The sequence below is a fragment of the Caretta caretta genome, chromosome 20 (genome assembly GCF_965140235.1).
Source record: "Caretta caretta isolate rCarCar2 chromosome 20, rCarCar1.hap1, whole genome shotgun sequence".
NCBI classification, from domain to species: Eukaryota; Metazoa; Chordata; order Testudines; family Cheloniidae; genus Caretta; species Caretta caretta.
Genome location: NC_134225.1, coordinates 4,542,071 through 4,563,397, shown reverse-complemented (window position 1 = coordinate 4,563,397; position 21,327 = coordinate 4,542,071). Strand labels below are relative to the sequence as shown.

At 46.8% G+C, this 21,327-nt stretch overlaps 2 protein-coding genes across 4 annotated transcripts; one reads left to right on the top strand and one right to left on the bottom strand.

Moving 5' to 3' along the window:
* The first annotated feature begins 189 nt into the window (after positions 1-189).
* Positions 190-12,050, top strand: SMAGP (small cell adhesion glycoprotein). Of its 3 annotated transcripts, none has more exons than XM_048831704.2 (4): positions 190-990; positions 7,588-7,682; positions 9,312-9,386; positions 11,610-12,050. In XM_048831704.2, exons 1-4 carry the CDS (start codon positions 854-856, stop codon positions 11,777-11,779), a joined length of 477 nt encoding a protein of 158 aa, XP_048687661.1. In that variant the 5' UTR covers positions 190-853; the 3' UTR covers positions 11,780-12,050. The 3 variants fall into 3 exon arrangements, with proteins under 3 accessions (XP_048687661.1, XP_048687660.1, XP_048687662.1); XM_048831703.2 differs by having other exon boundaries at positions 191-990; positions 9,309-9,386; XM_048831705.2 differs by having other exon boundaries at positions 872-2,864; positions 9,309-9,386.
* A 1,245-nt stretch (positions 12,051-13,295) lies between these two features.
* Positions 13,296-19,353, bottom strand: DAZAP2 (DAZ associated protein 2). Its single transcript, XM_048831702.2, has 4 exons — positions 19,209-19,353; positions 16,262-16,383; positions 15,223-15,465; positions 13,296-14,679 (listed from the first exon to the last, which is right to left on the bottom strand). Exons 1-4 carry the CDS (start codon positions 19,219-19,221, stop codon positions 14,551-14,553), a joined length of 507 nt encoding a protein of 168 aa, XP_048687659.1. The 5' UTR covers positions 19,222-19,353; the 3' UTR covers positions 13,296-14,550.
* Positions 19,354-21,327: the final 1,974 nt, after the last annotated feature.

Here is a 21,327-nt window from a genome sequence, read left to right as displayed (position 1 = left end):
CACCTGGCGTGGCCCCACCCTCACTCCTCCCTGAAGCCCTGCTTGGCCCCAGCGCAGGCAGGCTGCTCCTCTTTAGGGAAGCAGCATGCTGGGGCTACGGGGGGCGCTCAGGGGTGGGAGACAGGAGGGACTGGGGCTGCCCTCCCATGTTTGGGGACCCGGGGGGGGGGGCACGTGCCTAGTGCTCCAGGGCTTGGGGGGGGCTCTGGCAGGGGATGTGGGGGCAGGGTCAGCTGGGGGCTAGCCTCCCACAGCCAGTGGTTCACCCGCCACCCATGTTGCTGGTCCTGTAAATGCACCATTCACTGGGGCTGAATCCACAAAAGATTTGCTTCCCTCACTTCCTTGGCAACGCTGTGACTTCTGTCTGCCACCTGCATGGTTACTGGTGATTGTCCCCAAGGCACATGATGGTGACCAGTGCCTTTGTTAGCCCACTGGGGGCCCTAAACCAGAATATTTTTGCCCTTCCCCCAATACTAAAAAGCTAATGGGGGGGCTCCTTGAGCTGCCTATGCCTAGCACGGGCTCTGACGTGACAAGGGTTGATCCCTGGGGTTGGCCTCAATATCCTGTTATTCCAGGAAAGGCGTTTCACTGGCCCTCCCCAGAGAGGAAATAGCAATAAATAACTCATGGCATCTTCTTATCACTAGAAATTTGGCCACCGTTTTAAATCCCAAGATATTTCAATAAAGACACCGTGCTGAATAATTCCTAACCCTTGCATATGCATCTATCACTTGGTGAGAAGGTCTCACAACTGTGGCCTCTCTTATTTGGTCTGTTTCTCGCCTGCCAACGAAGAGTTAACAAGGGCAAGGCATTTGGCTGACTATGCCTTTTATCATCAATGTGGGGAAACTGGAAAGGTGAGGCGGAAGGGAACGCCTTAGCCTCCCAGCGATTTCAGGAGCTGTGTGAGAATAGATGGTGGAAGGGAACTCTGCAAACACCTCATGCTGCTGGAGCGTTTTACTCTGATGACAGGTAAGGCGGGGGGGGGGGGGGTTCCCCCTGGCAGCACAGTGCTGTTTTGGGGATAGAGACTTACTTTCACAGTCACCACTGGTTCTGATCCACTTTACAACCCATGTCCGCTCATCTGGGGTGTCTATCAACTCCCAATCCAGCCCTACAGCTGAATATGGTCTGTGGCGTAAGGGAGAGACAAACCAGGGAGACCCTGCTGAAGGCTTGGTTGGGGTGGATTAACTCCAAACCCCACAGGGACAGTTTTTTGAAAGAGCTTAGCTCCCATTTAGGCCCCTCAGTGAGAGTTGCTGGGTGTTTAAACACTTATGAGAATCTGGCCCATTGGGTCAAATCCTGACTGGTTACTGCCCTTGCTGGTGCTTACAGGAGCTCAGCACATGACCGGTCCAGGCCCAGAGTCAGAGAGAGGGTTTTTAACTTCTGGACTGCGTTGGCAGCAGAGGGAGGATGCAAAAGCCAAAATGCTGCTCCCCCTTTGTCTCTATTCCTCTTTCAGAGTTTCCCTTTAGAAGTTGCCTCGGCATCAGTGCTTTTAGCAAGGCGCTGTGTTTTCATTTGAGTTTAAATTCAGCAGACTCGTAAAAGCCTCTCCAAGGTGCGGTTGAATTGTCAACTGGCCTTCCCTAGGAAGGCGCAGGAAGTGAAAAATCCTCCCCAAACAAACAGATGAAACCGAGCATGTGGACTACAAAGAACAGATGCTAGAACCAAGCCAGAATATGATGGGCTTGTTAGAGTCAACTCTTTAGAGGGAAGGAGGACTTGTGGCACCTTAGAGACTAACCGATTTATTTGAGCATGAGCTCGTTAGAGGGGAGACCCAGCTGTCTAGTGTCATTGGCAGTGAGAGATTGAGCCTTTAGGTCACTGGTTGGAACCTAGCTTAGGTCTGATCATCACATTGCTGTTACAAACTGAATTCCGGGGGTCTCCATCCAGCCCCTACTGTGCAGGCATCCCTGACCGTGGCAGTGTGACTTGGCTGGTAAGCTCTTTGGGATAGGGACCATCTTTTGGTTCTGAGTTTGTACAGCACCTTGCACAATGTGTCCTGGGTCAAGACTGGGGCCCCAGCTGCTTCTGCAATACAAATGGGGCTAGCAAGAGAAAATGACGCTCTGGGATGTGGAAGGCCTTAGTTCCAGCCCCTGCGCCAAGGAAAAATCTATCGATATAAAGTGGAACAGCTTCAAGAGAAGAAAGAGATTGAAACCCCCACCACAACATGCCCTATACCCAGATGGTTCAGACACTCATGTGGGAGGCTGGGTTCAAAGTCCCTGCTTCAGAACGGATTCAAACATGTGTCTTCTATGTCCCAGGTCGGTGCATGCTCTAAGCACTGGGGTAATGGTTATGAGGCGTTAGCACCATCATCCTTCCCTTTGCTTTGATTTTAAAAATGCCTGAAAACTAAGTGTTTTGGGTCAAATGAAACATTTCATTCAAACCCAAGATGACTTTTTTTTTTTTTTTACTTTTTCGATTGCAAAAAATGTTGGTTTCTTTTTCACAATGGCCAGTGCACCAAAACCTTGGTTCCATGCACAGCTATTTGCAATGCCATGTCGCTTTAAAAACCACTTACAGATGAGTAAATATCCAGTGTGTTAGGGAAGTGAGTCACTGGCTGGGGAACTACACCCAATCAGCAAGGAGGCTGGAGAGGAACCAAGCATTAGAGACTAGAGCCTCCCAGTATCAGAACTGGATTCCCAAAGGAGTTGGTGGTGGTGTTCGTCCTTTCCGAGACTGGCCCTAAATTAGGACTCAAGTGCCTAGTCCCACTGATGTCAAGGGTGAGGGTGCTCCGCACCTTGCAGGACTGCAGCTTCAGAGAGGCCTGTCTGAGTCAGCACCTTTGTAAGGTAAACCCCTTGCTGGGCCTCTGCTTTGCAACACACTCTCTTGCCTTCTATAGCACTTTTCTCTTCCCTCCAGTGCTTGGACTGAGGTTCACGGCCCAGCCAGCAAGCTGGCAGCATGCTCTCCTCACTGGGGTTCTCGTTCCACTCCTACAGCAAGGGTGGGCAAACTACGGTGCGCGGGCTGGGCCGGCTTGCAAGCTCCCACTTGGGAGCAGGGTCTGGGGCTTGCCCCGCTCCGGCGCTCCAGCCAGGGCGCCGGTTCATGGGGTGCTCCACGTGGCTCCTGGAAGCCGCAGCATGGCCCCATTCCGGGTCCTACGCACTCCAATGGGAACTGCAGGGGCGGTGCCTGCAGTTGGGGCAGCGTGCAGAGCCGCCTGGCTGTGCCTCCACGTAGGAGCCGGAGAAGGGACATGCTGCTGCTTCCGGGAGCCAATTGAGGTAAGCCTGCCCCTGAACCTCTCCCCACGCCCCACCCCTGATCCCCCCCACCCGCTCTCCAAACCCCTCAATCCCAGCCTGTAGCACCCTCCTGCACCCCAAACCTCTCATCCCCACCCCACCCGAGAGCCCGTGCCCCCAGCCAGAACCTGCACCCCTTCCCGCACCCCAACCCCAATTTTGTGAGCATTCAAGTCCTGACATACGATTTCTATTTCCCGATGTGGCCCTCGGGCCAAAACGTTTGCTCACCCCTGCCCTACACTGACTTCATTATACACTGTCACTCCTAACTTCCCTGATTCACCTAGGCATCATGCTCCAGTACTGCCTTGTAGCATCTGAAGGCAATGGGTTCAATGGAAGAGAAAGTATACAGGCTTCGTTCACGGATTCACCCTGTTTTTGCAGGCACGGTGTACTTACCTTTAACTGCTGTCTGATTGTCATTCTGGAGGTAGAATTTCTTTCCAGCCTCTCACTATGGCATTAGTGTTTGCAGATCACAGTGACTCCTGGATTGCTCTGTAGCCGAGTTTTGTGTCTGTTGTAGCTAGGTGAGTTTTGTGCTCACATTTCAGTGTGCAGCTCAATACGGTCCAAGCAAAATGCCCATCATGCAGGAGTAAAATTATAACCAACTGTTCCATACTTTGTTGTAACCACTCCACTGCATCATGCTCCAGCCTTTGCTAACCTTCATCATATTAACCAGTGCTTCCTCTTCCTCTCTGAAATCCCTAAATCAGGTTGCCCCCAAAATCATCTGACTGCCGCTGAAATGCCCTTACTCACTGCATTCCTCCATGCTAAACACCATCTTTAAAATCCACTAAGACACCATGACTGAAAGCACAGTTGACAATTTCTTTACAAACCCTGCGAGGCTTGTAAAATCACAAGCTACCTTTCCTGGCTTTCACAGGGGCAATTATCTTCAGGAAGTCGGTCACTTTCCCGTTGCTTGCTCAGGTGCGCGCTGAACATCCAGGGATGACATTTTACCTTCATATAACTTGGCATCACACTAGGGAAACACTTCTAAAGCCATGTTGTCGAGTGACTTAGACTCCGGTACTGACGTCAAAAACCTTTTTAAAAAAGGTATGACTATAGCAATGTTTTCATGAATCCAATTCACTAGAAAGGCTTTTTAGTTGGATTTCAAACCTTTGCTCTGTACCGTTTGCAGCTCTAGGTGGCAGCACTTAGCACATGGTGGTGAGTGCAGTATAAAAGCTTACAAAGTGGTAGCCATGTTACTCTGTATCAGCAAAAACGACGAGGAGTTCTTGTGGCACCTTAGAGACTAAACATTTATTTGAGCATAAGCTTTCTTGTGCTACAACCCACTTCATCAGATGCATGGAGTGTATTTTCACTCCATGCATCTGATGAAGTGGGTTTTAGCCTACAAAAGCTTATGCCTAAATAAATGTGTTAGTCTCTAAGGTGCCATAAGGACTCCTCGTTTTTATAAAAGCTTAGCAAGAAATGATAGTGTCAGTGACACTATGACCAGTCTATTTCTCGTGTTCAAATTAAGGAAGTGTGTTGTCTCACAATTTGGCCTGTGTAAGACAGTGTGGCGCTCTAAGAGCAGATCATGGTACAAACTGTGACTCAGAGTCACAGTTCACTGGTTCCCCTTTTCTCTAAGGAGTAATCTGCTACTGGGTTAGACCAGCAGTGGATTACTTCCCGGCTCAGCTAGAACGCATTTTTGGGAGGGAAGAAGGGGCGGGGGGGGGTTCCAAATGAAGTTTCTGCCCCTGCCTGCCTACCTATCTACAGGGGTATGAGAGAAGCTACTGGTCTTCACTGTGCCCTGCGCTGGGGGTTGTCTTCCTCTCCTTTACTCCCCTGCATGGCTGTGCAGCCTCCCATTAGGTGTTACAGTAAGATCTAAGAAAGAACAGTAAGATCCCTGAGTGATTGTACGAGGCACTGTACAAACATGCAGCAAAAAGGCAGGACCTACCTGGACAGCTTAAAATGCAGGTCTAAAAATGAGAGAGAAGAGGTGGACATAACACATATGGAGAGAACATAAGTTGATAATGAGCTGGTTAAAAAGAAGATACCATCTGGCCCTAAGTCAACCACAGACTAAATTGGAGTGTAAATAGTGGAAACTAATTTAGATCTTTCAGTTTCAGTAGAGAACATCTGGGTTTACAGCCTTACACTGTGCCATATGCTCTTAAGTTAACAAGATGCTTTTAAATACAGAGACTGATACTGAAGTAGAAACTGTAGGACACTTCTCTGACCCCATTTGTGTGTTGTTGAACTGCTGTTTTAAAATTTATTTTCGTCTGACACCTAGTGGTCAGTTTCTGCACAGCAGCTGAGTCACTTGATTGGAGTGGGGAAGCTGCTGCTAATTTTATTGCAAGTACTTGGGTGAGTCATTTGCTATGAGGCAGGCAGCCTTGGGAACAAGGGGTGTGAGGCAGAGCCCTGCCTAATAAAATCCACAGAGATCTAACTGCAACTGCCATTAAAACCAGAGATGCGGATATGAGGGCGGGTCCACTGACAATGTAGCTGAGAAGAATCTTTACAAGAGTGTGGAAGTAACGCATGCAGCCTTTTCCACATGTTTAATTGTTGAGATCCTGTTTTTAAGTGTGGGGGGGAGGGGGGGTGGCAATGTGAATGCCGGGCATTACTACTTTGATAAGTAAGACATTTGGACTTAAGCAACACGAACTGCCGTGTAGCAGAATGAGGTGAGACATCTCCGCTTGCTTGGGGTAGAGCCAGTTGTCTCGAACTCTTTATTTTCTCTCATGTTAAAGGCTTTATTCTTCCTGTTCAGAGTTTGCTTATGCACGGAGATTCAGAGTTATTAGATTTTAGAAACCAATCAAGTCTATTAATAGAGCAAGATCACACAAAACCCCTGTCAAATTACGTGCTCTTGTAATTTGAGTCTAGAAGTTCTCACCTAACTCTTCAGTCTCTTTGTATACATGTACTTAGCCACTAGGGTTACCAGCTGGCTGGTATTTGACCAGCCTGGCCATTTTTTTTAGTGGATTTGCTAGTTGCCAGAAAAATTTACTCTGCCGGGTTTTTTTACAAGGGTCTAAAGATTTGCATTATCACCACCATATACTGGGATACCTAATGTTAAAAGTTTGCGTCCCGCTAAAGATGCTGCAGTGGTCCCCACTTCCACAGTTTACATGAGAACAGATCAGACCTGTTGAAAATACAGCAGCTGACTGACTGCCCACCAACACACAAGCACACTTAGGGTGACCGGATGTCCCAATATATGGGGCTTTTTCTTATATAGGTGCCTATTACCCCCCCACCTCCTGTCCCAGTTTTTCAGATTTTCTATCTGGTCACCCTAAGCACACTGCATGCATGTGAGAGAGGGTTTGAGTCCCGGGAGAGTGAGGAGACCTGCAATGTTATCAATCTTACCCACCCAGACAGCTCCATAAGAGTGCTCCTGATCAGAAGAGTGATGGCAAAGGTCAAATTGAAAACAGGAATCCCTAAGTCTAGCAGTATGAACATAGGCCCAGAAATTCTAAACTGACACTTGAATCCAAAGTTTTCAAAATAGCCTCCAATTGAGGGTGCCCATCTAGCTACACTTGGGGCCTTTTTTTCAGAGGGCTGAGCACCAACCACTCCCAATGAAGTCAGCAGAAGGTGTGGCTGTGCCCAGGACCCTGGAAAATCAGGTCCCGTGTGGCTGATGGGAAGCACTCAAAACTCAAGCCCCCAAAATCAAAGGCCACCTTTAGACATTCTGGCCTTAAGATATCTGTGCCTCACTGTCCCCTTTTATGACAAAGAAAATTATATGCATAACGCAGAAGTTGTAAGGACTTACTAATTAGAGTGCATGGAAAGCATTGTGAAGGTGTAAAGTGTCATATGTGCTTAAATTGAATCAGAGAACAAATGGCACGTCTAGAGACAATTCCCCACTTCATCATTGGTCTGCTCTGATCCTGGCTTAACGAACAAATAGAACAGGACCTGCTTGAAGATGCTGGATAGTCACCTAGGCTTTCCCAATCCCTGCTTTTCTTAAGTTGCTCCTGCGTTGACCCTGGGCTCAACTATTCCAATCAGGTCTGCACAAATTAGACTGTTTTGTTTTCTTCTCAAAGTAAGTGCTGCTTTTGATGGTGGGTGACTGATCACAAGTTCAGATTCTACCATAACTAAGCATGAGGGTAATTAGCTGAGTTGCACTCTCCCTTGTGAGACACTAATAAATCTAACATCACTTTTCTGGCTGTTTTTGTAGTTCTAAAAGATCCCAAAATTTAAAGTGGAAGGATAAAAACACCTGCAACTCAGCTAGATCCATGGCAGCTACTCCACCACCTCTGCTACCTACAGGTAAGAAGCGCTTGAAAGTTTGGCAGGTCGCAGACCTGGTAAGGAGTCAGTAAATCACAGCTTGGTTTACTAGCTGGCAAGGAAAAGCAGCACCTCTTGCATGATACAAAATGAAGAGGCAGGTTTATATGTGGCCTCATCTGCCTCTCCTGCTAAGATGTTGTATTGTAAGAAGTTTATAATAAGCCAAACTGTAGAAGCATTTGTGAATGCAAGTTTGTTAATGCTGAAGACATTGCAGGAAAAACACATGCTTCTATTTTTTTCCTGGTTTCCCCTATCCAAAAGGCCCCTTTATAACTGTCCCACATGAAGACAAACCCACATCCCTAAACAAATAATCCCACCCACTCTTGAAGCAAAACGTAGCCAGAAGAAATGGTCTCAGATTGAGAACTTGTAAGACAATTTGTAACAGAGCTACTGCCAGACCATTCCTGCTGGTAGCACGGCAGCTTTTTATAAGATGATGTGCAAGGAGACAGCCGATTACATAATGCCATTGAATGATGGGAAAGATGCTGTTAAACCAGGTCTTGGAGTCTTGAATTGAGCAAAACTCACGGATTCCAATAGGCATGTTGCACCATTAAAGTCCACAGATTTTGCCAAAAGTGTCAATTGCCTCTAGGCTGAATGAAGGCCACTGCTCTAATCATTTAATTAAGGGGACAGCTGAGCAGCTGCATTACTCCAGCAGCTGCTACACATTGAAACCACATGTTGGTTTCAAAGTTTCCAGACTTCACTCTCATTCGAGGGTTCATCTGTGGTAAACGACAGAATTGGTCGGAAAACTGATTTTCCATGCTGTGAGAAACTGAAATTTCAGAACAAAACATTTTGACTCAAATTGGGACAAATCCAAAATTAAAAAAAAAAAAAAAAAAAAAATCAAAATGACCTGGAAAAAAAAATTACTTCAGGTCTATCAAAAAATTTAATTTGGATTTCAACCGTTTTTAAAAAAATCTCATGAAGTAAGCTTCAAACCAGTCATTTTGCCAAGAAAAAATCAAAACTTTGTTCTAAAAAAGTGTCACACTGGGTTGTGTTTACATTTTTGAAACTATTTTTTCTAAACAAAATTGTCAGTACAATTTCACTACCGAAAAAAAAAACTGGTTTTGCCAAAAGGGCATTTTCATAAGAACAGTCATCCTGTCCATCTAGCCCAGTATCCTGTCTTCCGACAGTGGCCAATGCCAGGTGCCCCAGAAGGAATGAACAGAACAGGGAATCATCAAGTGATCCATCCCCTGCTGCCCATTCCCAGCTGCTGGCAAACAGAGGCTAGGGACACCATCCCTGCCCATCCTGGCTAATAGCCATTGATGGACTTATCCTCCATGAACTTATCTAGTTCTTTTTTGAACCCTGTTATAGTCTTGGCCTTTACAACATCCTCTAGCAAAGAGTTCCACGGCCTGATTGTGCGTTGTGTGAAGAAACACTTCCTTTTTGTTTTAAGCCTGTTTCCAAACCCAAAACTGTTTCAATGAAAAATTTTCAACTAACGCTACTAAACAAGTCTTAGCATAAGACCTATTCCTGTGTAATTAAGTGCCTTGAAGATGCTTCAATAACAGTGTCACTTACATTCTTTCCTTCCCTGGCGTTCTAAAGAAGAGCTGACCACCCCTTTTCTGAAGAGGATAAATACGCCGTCTCTCCAAGAGGAAGCCAGTGTGGGTGTCATCGCAGGTAGGACATTACTATCGTTGCATATTGATCCCAAGCAGCACATAGGCCATCACTCTGCTCTGTACCGTGATACATAGGGATAAAGACACTTTCTGGGGAAAGCTCAGAGCCTAATCAAAGTAGCTCACTGTACAGGACCTACTCATCTTTCTTCCACGCTGAGGCGTTAATGGTTCTTTTCATTGCTGCGAGGGGCCATATGGCAACTTGGATGACCTTGGCAGTTCCCAGCTAACACACAAAATTTCAGCACTGACCTCGGTAAATATGCACGCCAGGAATGCACCATACCGAGGGGTTATAACAGCGCCTGAAGCTAGGTCACTTTTATCCAGCTGACAGCTGCTGAACTTTTCCAGGCGGAGGAGTTTAGTAGCCTCGCAGTCCCTTTTTACTGAGAACAATTCTAGATTGACCCCCACAGAGATGGCCTACATGAAGCTAAAGCAACAGTGAATTTCACCCAGCCCAGGTTCTAAGCACAGAGAGGAGACAAAAGAGATAGTGTGGATTTTCCCCCGGCCCTGAACTAAGAGAAAGAAGAGGAAATGGGTATAGAGAAAAAAAAAAAAAAATCTATGGATTATACAGCTACTGACCCAACCAAATCAATGCCACCTCCATCTCTGTCCATGCACATAAGGTTAGTCTTGCCTCTTAGCCAGTCTCCAAGCCTTGTCATAGGCTGCTTCGATAACCTTATTTCCAGGTGTGACACTTTACTACAGGTGCTGTTGTCTGAAGCATCTCTTCAGGGTATACTGTGTTGCTGGTTAAGAGCGATCTGCCTGCTAATGGCTGAAACGCTGGGGTAATTTCCCATAACAAAGAAACCAGTAGCCAGTATTACTGCTGATAAACTGCTTTTTCTATCACCTTAGCATACATCTCAGCTGCTTTACTAATATTCCATAAGCTATTCTATTTAAAGATTAGGAAAAAGAGGAGCATCCTAGACCATTTCTAGACACCACGACAAATCCATCTTGCTTCTGAAGTTCTCAAACATCAATTGTTTAAGCTTCTCAACAGCAAGGGAGATATTACTGTTATTTTATGGGTAGGGAACTGAGGTACAGAAAAGACGAGTGGCAAGTCCAAGACCACAAGTCAGGCACAGAGCCAGACATGAAACCCACATCTTTTCCTGTGCAGTCCCTGCCACACTGCTTCCCCAAATTCATGCATGAATATAGTAAATGATATTACAGTACTATATGGTCCCCATCAGCATAGTATCTGAGCCTCTCACACTCTTAACATATTAATTCACACAACACCTGATGAGGTCGTACTTTCCTATTCTCTCTATTTTAGAGATGAGGAACTGAGGCATACAGACCAAGGGATAGATTTTTAAAAGGTATTTAGGTGCCTAAAGATTGTGGCAAAATGGCTGATGTTGGGATCTGTGCTTTTCTTGGCAGGGAGGCTAGACGCCACCCCTAGCCCCTGTTCTTGGGGCACCGAGGGCCCCGCTAGTGGCCCGGAAAGGTGGTAGAGGAGGGAAGCGGGGAAGGGGTCTGGGTTTGCTCTGCACTCTGAGCCCCAGCCCATGCGGGTTTCTTACCCTCTTCGCCCTTGGGTAGGGTTACCCTTGGTCCTTGATGTTGGGGCAGGGTGTCCTTTCCTCCAGTTCTCTGGTCTTTAAAATCTCAGCAACACACCTCTAAATCCCAGTCTTCTCTCCTTCCTTGCACCATGCTGTCTGCCTCAAGCAGGGTGTTTTTATTAGTTTCCTGACAGGGCCTTAATTGACTACAGGTGCTCCAATTAACCTGCAGTAACCTTCCCTAGTCTACAGGGAACCACACCTTAATTAGCCTTGGGTTTATATATCTCCCCTCTCCCACTGCTCCCTGGCCCTGCTGTATGACAAGATAGGGACCTAGTGGGATTTTCAATCTGCATCTTTAGGAGCCAAAATGCTTTTAAAAATCTGGCCCCAGAGAAGGGAACGGAATCTAGACTTAAATCCCAGGCTAGCGCTGTACCACTCTGTACCTCTTCCTTGCCCCCTACAGTGAGTTATTTTTTAATATACACTCTTGTACTGTTTTCCCAGTTTGAAATAAATATAGACCTGCTAGCATCCCATTTTGTTCTGCTGCTCTTCAGACCAATGCTAGTATTATTACAGATCAAGCAAGCTTTCTAAGTGAGCAGCTAGAGGCTGACCTGGGCAAGGCTATATCCTAATCTGGCTTTCTTCTTCTTCGGAAGGCGTCATCACGGTGGTTTTCATCACACTACTGACAGTCCTGGTAATCATCATCACATACCTGTACAAGAATAAAGGTAGCTACCATACCTATGAGCAACCAGAAGCAGATGTGTCTGTAGAGATGGAGAACCTCCCTTCGAAAGGAGAAAAGGAAGAATATTTTATATAACCCATTCAGTGTGGCTAACAGCTTCTACACCATACTCAGGTTTGACGCTAAGTTACCCGTATTTCCTGGACTCAGGATCTAGAGACTTTTTCCCCCTAATTTATGAAGTTAATCCAAGAAGGAAAAGTGTAATACGTGCACAGTGCTAACCTCAACCATCATTCCATGGTGTAGAATTCTGGTTAAACTGAAGGCAAGGATCTCCAGCTTAATAAAAGTGATTGGGTTGGAAGCACTACACTGTAAAAGGTGCTATCATCCCAGCTAGCAACTTCTTTGTCTGGTTTGTAAAATGGACTGCCGAACATCTAGAGTTTCTCTCCTCAAGCAAAGAATGTTAAGGAAGGGGGGGAGGAGACACAGATTAAAGGCCAAAGTTAATCAATTTGTTATTTGTGTTACAATAAAGCCTAGAGGCCTCTATCATGCTAGGCTCTAATACAATTGCCTAGTGAGTCCCTGCCCCAAAGAATTTAGTTTAAAGGGCCACCAAGCAGGAGGGGAACTGGAAGCACAGACAGGGGCAGTGACTTGCCTAAGGTCATACAGCAAGTCAGTGGTAGAGCTGGAAGAGAACCCAGGGCTCCTGATCCCAGCCCTGTGTCTTAACCCTTGGAGCACACTGCCTCTCAAAATGAGGACAGCCATTAGCTGACAGAGGCCAATTAAAGAAACTTGCCTTAGGAGTTGATTATTCAGTGTTGTCCACTATAGGGTTTCTTGCACTTTGAGGTGTTGCATGTGGCACTGGCCAGTGTCTGAGACCAGACAGATCCATGCTCTAATAAAGCACAATAATTCCTATTACGTCCTTACAAGCGGTGAGGCTAGCAGCTTATTTCATGTAACCAAAAGTCACTCAGCATAATAAAGTCATGCCTCTTTGTGGTGTAGGCTGTTGTATCACTGTTCTGCACAGTGCCTTAGTCTGGTGTCACTAGTGCCACCACCAAAAGGAAAAACACCCATATTTAGGGCAAGTTACGTGATCTTAGGCTGAATCAAGCACTAAAATTCAAAGCTCTTTACCTCTATCAGCAATAATTCCCTGTTAGGGATGGAAAAAAGGTGCGTGAAACTACATTGCCCTTATGTTTGCTGTAGACCATCAGCGTTAAATGACTGAGCCCCTCTAGTCTAGATGACTCAACATGCCCTGTGTTGCTTAGCTTCTGAAGCAGTATGCCAGTGTCCAAGAGACTAAAAATCCTTCAGTTTGGCATGACCCTCTATTGTACCGCAAGTCCACTTACCCATCATGCCATTCTGTGATATCCTCACACAGCAACAGAACAATCTACTCAAATTTCCTTTCATCCTTCCCTGTGTTAGGTTAGACTAGTGTGAAATGCTCTCAGGAGATCTACAGGGTTCTCCTCACCTCTTAAGAAAAGTTCCCCTTTCACAAAACCTGTTTAAGATGAAGTTTGCAAGAAGGCAGGAAAGAAGATGCAAGCCTTTAAAAAAAAACAAACAAAAAAAACAACTAACCACTGAGCTGAGAAACAGTCAGGAGTTCTTTGTGAGGTCTAATGCAACTTTGTCACTTTATTCAAATTTTCAAAATAGTCTTTATTCTACTTTTTTTAGTATAAAAAAAATCCACAAGTTAAGTGCACCACAGTGTATACAGAGAGAGACATAATGCTGAACTTCCAGAACAGTCAGTTGTACGGTTGAACACAACATAGAATACAGAGATTTAGATTCAACTGAAACCTCAAGATAAAATATATTCACCAAATCTGATTTTTTTCTTCATAAAACAAAAACCAAAAGATTGAGGATCCCTGAAATATTCTTCTTAACCCTAATAAGACTTCATTATACTCAAGTCATTTTTAAAAGGATGCATTCATAAAACAAGCCATTCACCAAGCTAACCTGTGTTGATTGACAGTTGCTACACACTCAAGCACAGATGGAAACCCATCTCTCTGTTCTGAGTAATATCCTTAAGTTTTGCTGTCAAGACACCAAGTTGCTTTTAAAAATGTGATTTTGTTATTAAGCTGTAGTTTTCAAAGTCTAGTTTGCATTTAATGAAACGTTCGAACAGGAGTTGCACTGTGTTTCAGGCACCAAAGCATGGCTTTGATTAGACTCAACGTGCAAAGGAGTCCCAACGCTACTGGGAATGTATCAAAAGAACATCCCATGTCATACCCAAGCTGCATACCTTCCTGGAGAAAAATGAAGAGTGAATGTGAGCACAGAGAGTGCTTCAAGGGATCCATTCTACTGTGAAGTCGCGAGGGAAAAAAAGCCCTATTTGGCCACCAGAGAAATTAATGTGCTGGCTTTCTATCCAGCACCATTGATTCTATGGAAGGAGAAAGAGGATGCATGAATCTCACTCCTATTGATAAGCAATAGATTTGAGATTGAGCTGCAAGAATTATAGTTTGATACTTTGAAGTCAGATTTCTTTCTGACCCTTCTCCTCCCACCCCCCACAAGTTATAGACAGTTGATTAATAAAAGCCAAGAGACAGTGCTGCAGTATTACTCCAGTGGAATTAAAGGAAGATCTGTGGGGCTGCTAAGCTCACATTCATTTCATGAATTAACCCCTCTTTAATAGAGGCACTGCTACCATTACATGGTTTCTTATTAAATTTTAAAAGTGCCTGAAGGGTTGGGCACCAGGAAGACACCCCACCGTTATGTGTCTAAACTGCAACTTCAGGTTAATATGACTAAAGCAGTTACATTGTGAGAAGTGCTGACAGTATGTGATGTCTTTCCTTACACAAACATCGCCTCTGTGTTCACCAGATAGTGTAGCCACCATCCGAGCCCCCCATGAAGTAGCTTCCCTTCCGTTGCGTCACTAACACATTGGCACCCTGCATGGCTGCCAGCTGAGCTGCATTGGGAGGGCAGCCAGGAGGGGGTGGCTGAAAAACAAAGAGAGGATTACGTAAGAGGATCAGAGGGCAACCTCCATGTCTTGGATTACAGTGAACCAGGCACTCCCTTTTGTAACACAGAATAATAATTACCATCAGTGCACCCACAGCTATCTACTTAACTGCAATCACCCGTAATAGTACACAAACAGATGGGCAACACCCTGATCACCTGGTTTGAACCAGTAGAGGAGTCGTCCCTGCTCCATTCATAGAAGGACAGAATGGGTGAGGCAACGGGACAGGACAGAATTAAAACTATGAATGCCACCTTGGCTTTTTTTATCCACCCGAAAGCCAAGTAGAGGCGTGATGGCAGAAAAAGACGGCAGCAGAACATCACGAGCTCTACAAGCACAGGTCGCTCACACCGGTTCTCTCCTAGTAGCTGATTGTTCCTAAACAGGGACACAAGCACCTTCTGATAAATGTTTAGAGGTTGAGGAATAGCCTCTATTGCCTATGCTGTCAGCCTCCCATGTGACTCTGAAAGTGAGACATACAGGGTTTCCACAATACATTTATACTTACAGGAACACTACCAGTAGCACCAGCCCCAAACCTTGCTCCGGCATCAAAACCACCTTCAACAAGGACAGTTGACCCAGGAGGGTAGACGGGACCAACAGGATAATATGCCATTGGAACTGAAGAGCCCATTGGGCCAACAGCCACAGACTGTGCCATGGGTAGGTACAGAGAAGTACCAGGATATGCAGCAGACACAGTAGGTACAGTGGCAGCCCCTGGATGCACAAAGCTTGGACGATAGAGCTAGAACGAGAAACACAAGGAAGTTACAAGATTTTCCTCGCCCCAGAACCATTTATGCAGATTCTCTCTCAAAGCTCTGATAGTATGTCATAGGGCTGCCACCCTCCCCCAAGTACAGAGGTAGTCCCATTCCCTTCCCTGAAAGCACAACTCCATCTGGAAGGAGAGAGGAGTTTGTTCAGATTATGCCACTTTGAGGCACAGTGCTTCTCGATTGTCTGCCAGAATCGGTCCAGGAGAACCATCTTATTGGCTTTTGCCTACGCAGGTTAGCTCTAGTGGCAACTCCAAGGGAAGCTTTGACTAAAGTTTCTGGCATTTTAAATGGATTTGGGAAAGGAAATGTTATTTGTGGATTTCAGCCAGATCACAAAACAAGTATTTTTTCCCATTTCAGAACAGACATGTTGTTTGTATCCATACATGAAGCCTCTGTCAGACAGCAATGTCGATTCGTTTTTACTCAATGTTATGCTTGAGCATTTAGCCAAAGCTATTATCTAATGCTTTACTGATTTCTGAAGGTGGGGGAGAGAGAGAGAGAGAAGGATTTTGAAACCTGAAACAGCTTCCAAAGTGCATAGAGCATGCTTTTCTAATTAGTAGTCAGAATGGCATGCCCTAACTCAGCAGATTTCTCACTAGACAGAGCTGCCAGACTGATTGCTGCCCAGTCTTGGGAGGTGCAAATGGTCATTCCAGGCTAACAAATGCAGGTATTAAGTATTCATTTGTAACCAGTTCGAGTTTACTTTTCAGGTGCGGAGCAAGAACACAAAAGGAACATATTGCGTACCTCAGAGTAAGCAGGAGGTGCATCGGTATAAGGTGGCGCTTGAGGAAGAGGTATTGTCTGTGGGTACACAGAAGGATTACCAGGAGGTTGCACTGGGTAGGATGGCTGTGTCGGATATTGACCTAAGAAGCAGAAGAGAATTAAGAGAATGTTAACTGAATTGCCATTATGGAAATGGGACAGGAAGTTGAGTTTATGGAAAGCCCCTTCTTTAGGGATCAGAGAGAGGGGACCACAAGGGATTGAAATCATGGATGTTTTTACACACATAGCCAGAGGCAGAGGACGTAAGAGGGAAGGGAATGCAGCTGTGTCAGGTACTGAGTAAAGTCCACTCAGTCATGTTCAGACAATACTTGCACTCTGGTCAGAATTTAAAGCAAAAAATAATTTCTGTACTATTAAAATCCTTTAAAGGAACGAGGCTACTGCAAAGTTAAATTACCTTCCTGTGCAGAGTTGCTTATTCAGAGTTGGGCATTCCACTCCTTAGACTAGCAAGTCACAAAATTTTGACTCTCCGCCACAGATCTACCTGGATTTGTGCTGGAAATGGCCCACCTTAATTATCATGCACATTGTAGGGAGAATGGTCACTTTGGATGAGCTATTACCAGCAGGATAGTGAGTTTGTGTGTGTGGTTTTTGGGAGGGGGGTGAGGGAACCTGGATTTGTGCAGGAAATGGCCCAACTTGATTATCATGCACATTGTGTAAAGAGTTGTCACTTTGGATGGGCTAGCACCAGCAGGAGAGTGAATTTGTGGGGGGGGTGGAGGGTGAGAAAACCTGGATTTGTGCTGGAAATGGCCCAACCTGATGATCACTTTAGATAAGCTATTACCAGCAGGACAGTGGGGTGGGAGGAGGTATTGTTTCATATTCTCTGTGTATATATAAAGTCTGCTGCAGTTTCCATGGTATGCATCCGATGAAGTGAGCTGTAGCTCACGAAAGCTCATGCTCAAATAAATTGGTTAGTCTCTAAGGTGCCACAAGTACTCCTTTTCTTTTTGCGAATACAGACTAACACGGCTGTTACTCTGAAACCGACAATTACTGGGACATCAACAGTACTAGATCCTGTATCATTTGAAGCTAGTGATAGGTTGTTATAAGTGCAATTTCCAGAGAGCATCTGTTAATTATCTTAATGTTTACAGTTAAACACTGTCACTCCATGTGCCTCAAGTCGCAGAAAGCAGAGTTCACAGAAAAGATAACTTGGTTTCAACAAAAGAGAGGGGGCATAATACACACTGAAGTGAGAAACGGATATTGTCCCCAGAATAAGAGAGGGCCTGCTCCCAATCCCAGGCTCTCCTACGCTAATTACTCTTCCTTACCCCTTTATTAATTCATACAAAAGTTGACATTCCATTAAAGCGACATGCATCTTAATGTTTCAAAAGTAAGTAGTTGTACAGTAGCATTGCTCTTAAAGTGAAGGCCAATAGGAAGTCCTGCTTAATATCTTGGTGAAATTTTGAAGGAATTACTATTAATCTTTACCGCAGTTAGCTCTAGTTTGTTTTTCTCATCAGGTCAACATCATGTGTTTAAGATAAATAATTTCTGTGTGTTTTTCCAGCTGCATGTAAGATAGCTAGCAATGGCAAGGAGGTGTGGCTTTAAGGTGACACCATCAGGTCAAAGCAGGACTCTTGTAATGATTGTTAAAAGCTCTATCACACCTAATGCCAATATCAATGTTTCTATGAGAGTTACAGATTCAACACAGCATTAAAAAGGGGAGCAAGAGGGGGGGAAATATAGGGACCTTGGAGGGTTTGTAACTTGAGTTCTAGTCAAGCTTTTATAAGATGCTCATCCCCACAGTGCCCCAGCCCCAGGAGAGCATCCAAAACTAGAGGGAGCCACTGCCCCAAGGAAAATTCAGAGAAAAGAAGAAGCTTTGTTAATGGCAAGTAACCAAGATTCTTGAAGCGATTTAAAGATTGTGATCCCTTGGGAAAAGCCAGAGCAGCTCACATTACTCGAGGCAAATTATGAACCCGATCAACTGGAGTTATACAAATGTGCATTAACCCCTAAAGCGACCCCCATCAATGGCGTAGACCCCACCACGACCCCCAACAGCCTCCCTCCCCCCATGACTGGCATATCCACCTCCAGGATGCTGCCCTGGCACAGCGCCATCCCGCAGACGCTGCAGCTCTCTTACAGGAAGCGTCTAAAGGGAGACCTCGTGACACAGTTTAGGGATTCCGAGTTAGCAAATCAAGGTTCAGGCACTGAACTGTTGAGCTAACCGTTAAATATAGGCCTTCCACCAACGCCTCAGGCTCCCTGCTTCTTCAAGACGACACGGAGCCGCCACAACTGCCCTCACCCTCTTGTCCCAACCACCTCCAGCCCCCACCCGCCCCTGGTGCCCTCACAACTGCCCTACCTTGATCCATGACTACCGGCTCCTACAGCTACCACCACTGCCACTGAGCTGGGACAGGCATCCACCTCCCAAAAAAAAAGCAAACCACCCCTCCCCCTCCTCATGGGGCACATCCCTCCCCCTTGGAGAGCACCCCTTCTCCTGCTCCCCCCCCTGCACCCCTTCCTCTCCTCCTCTTCCCCCCATGGGGCGCACCCCTCCCCCTCCCGTCTCCACGATGCTCTCACCCTCCCCCACCTCCACACTCACGCCAGCCGCCCCGCCCCGCCCGGGAAGCACCCGGGCCTCGGAGCCCGCCCCCCCACACAGCGGCCGCGCGGCACCCAAGGGGTTAACGACTAGGCCCAGGCGTGCGGCGCCATGGAAACCGAGCCCCCGCCCCCCGCCGCGCTCCCACTGGCCAGGACTCCCCGCCCATCACGGGCTCGGCCTCACGGTAACCGACGGCGACGCCCGCTCTGAAGGGGCCGCGGCCCCGGGCCCGGGGCCCGCCGACTGGCGGAGAGGAGGCCCGGGCTCCCCCCCCGCCCTTGCCTTTGCTGTTCATGGCGGCGCGGGGTTCGGCTCGGGCTCGGGGACTCGCTGCGGCCGGTTCCGGACCCGTCCGCTCCGCTCACTTCCTTGTTATTGTCACTGCGGCGCTGGGAAGGGGGCGGGGGAGAGGAGGGGAGATGACGTCTTACGTTCGCCGCGCGGCGTCATGACGTAACGACGCCGCGCCGGGGGCTGCGGGAGGGAAAGAGAGAGGGGTCATGGGGGGCGCGGCCTGGGCGCGTTTGGGCAGGGGCGGGGCTACCCCCGTTCCGAACGATGAGCCCCTGCTGGGGGCGGGAGTAGTTAGCCCCGCCCCGGACTCCCAAGTTCCTGCGGTGGGGGCTGCTTATCCCAGCCAAGGAGGAGAGGGGGAGCCGGGGGGGGCTGCTTATCCCAGCCAAGGGGGGGGGCGCTTATCCCAGCCAAGGAGGGGAGGGGGAGCCGGGGGGGCTGCTTATCCCAGCCGAGGGAAGGGGAGGGGAGGCGGGGGGGGAGCTGCTTATCCCAGTCAAGGAGGAGAGGGGAGCCCGGGGGCGGGGGGGGAGCTGCTTATCCCAGTCAAGGAGGAGAGGGGAGCGCGGGGGCGGGGGGGGGGGGGGCTGCTTATCCCAGCCAAGGAGGGGAGGGGGAGCCGGGGGGGGGCTGCTTATCCCAGTCAAGCGCGGGGGAGGCTGCTTATTCCATGCATGAATGGGGGCTTTGGGCAGGCTGCTTATCCCAGCCAAGTAGTGGAGGGGAGCTGCTTATTCTAGCCAAGAAAAGGAGGGGAAACTTTGGGGGGCTGCTTATCCCAGCCAAGGGTAGGAGTGGGGCAGCCACCTCTTATCCCAGCCAAGGAGGAGAGCGGGGGCTCTTCCTTCTCCCCCTATAAGTACCAACATGTGATAAGATTTTTGATACTAGAGGGCTCTTTAATCAAGCAGACAAAGGCATAACAAGCTCCAATGGCTAGAAACTGAAACTAGATATTTTCAGGCTAGAATTAAGGTGTACATATTAAATAGGCTAATTAACCATTGGAATAACTTTCCAAGGGAATGAGGCTGATTCTCCATCACGTGAAGTCTTTAAATCAAGACAGGATGACTCTAAATAATAGGCTCTGGCTCAGCCACAAGATACAGGCTTGATGCAAGAATCACTGGCTGAAATTCTCTGGCCTGTGTTATACAGGAGGTCGGACAAGATGATCGTAAAGATTCTTTCTGGGCTGTATTTTCCACTGAATGCATCCGATGAAGTGAGCTGTAGCTCACGAAAGCTTATGCTATAATAAATTTGTTAGTCTCTAAGGTGCCACAAGTCCTCCTGTTCTTTTTTTCTGGGCTTACAGTCTATGAATTTGTGCTTCTCTTTCCCTATAAGGAGAACAGGGACAGGATCACCATAAAATGAGGTTATGAAGCGTAATCCTTCAATGTTTGTCAAGAGCTTTGAAGAGGGAAAGTGCTAAATATTGTTACTAATGAATTCTACCCCAATTGGCTAATGCAACCCTTTCATTTACACCCAATCTTGGGGTACTCCTCTTTGGAGCATAGAAAGCCTGAACCCTGGGTATAGAACAGGGCTGTAAACAGGCAGCTGAGCAAATCTGAAAAAAAAATATCCATGTAACCTTCCTTTTTTTTTTTCCTTCTGAATTGGACGTAGAAAAAGCAGCCGTTTCTAAGTTCATGCATAAAAGATCAATGGAAACAGCTGATAACCTCCAAATATTTTTAAATTTAATTAAGCCTTAAGGCTGGTAAAATTTCATCAGGCAGTAAGTTCTGTTCATTAGCACCAGCTAATTCTTTATTAGTTATTTTGTCCTGAGCTTTAGGATATGTTAGTTATTTTAAAACATATCCTCTTCGTTGTTATAACAGGAAGTTGGTTCCCCAGATGCCTGTCATACACCCTCATGGGACTCACTCAGGAACTGTGACCCCACACACACACACACACATAAATGTCCCCAACCCCTCTTTATAAGGTGATTGCAGAACCCAGAGGTGGAACACACTTGCATCAATGTGATCGTACACAGGCAAATTTTTAACTGTGAAGGTAATTAATTATTGGAACAACTTACTTAGGGACATGGTAGTTTCTCCATCCTTTGCAGTCTTTGTCA

What these genes read in the sequence shown, in the direction of transcription:
- SMAGP (XM_048831703.2), top strand. Translation starts at nt 854, where the DNA reads ATGTGGGGAAACTGGAAAGGTGAGGCGGAAGGGAACGCCTTAGCCTCC. An exon ending in GCGTTTTACTCTGATGACAG is followed by an intron (nt 991 to 7,587) that starts GTAAGGCGGGGG and finishes CTGTTTTTGTAG; the next exon opens with TTCTAAAAGATCCCAAAATT. An exon ending in ACCACCTCTGCTACCTACAG is followed by an intron (nt 7,683 to 9,308) that starts GTAAGAAGCGCT and finishes GGCGTTCTAAAG; the next exon opens with AAGAGCTGACCACCCCTTTT.
- DAZAP2 (XM_048831702.2), bottom strand. An exon ending in CACCTCCTGCTTACTCTGAG is followed by an intron (nt 15,466 to 16,261) that starts GTACGCAATATG and finishes TTCTCGTTCTAG; the next exon opens with CTCTATCGTCCAAGCTTTGT. An exon ending in GTGCTACTGGTAGTGTTCCT is followed by an intron (nt 14,680 to 15,222) that starts GTAAGTATAAAT and finishes TTTGTTTTTCAG; the next exon opens with CCACCCCCTCCTGGCTGCCC.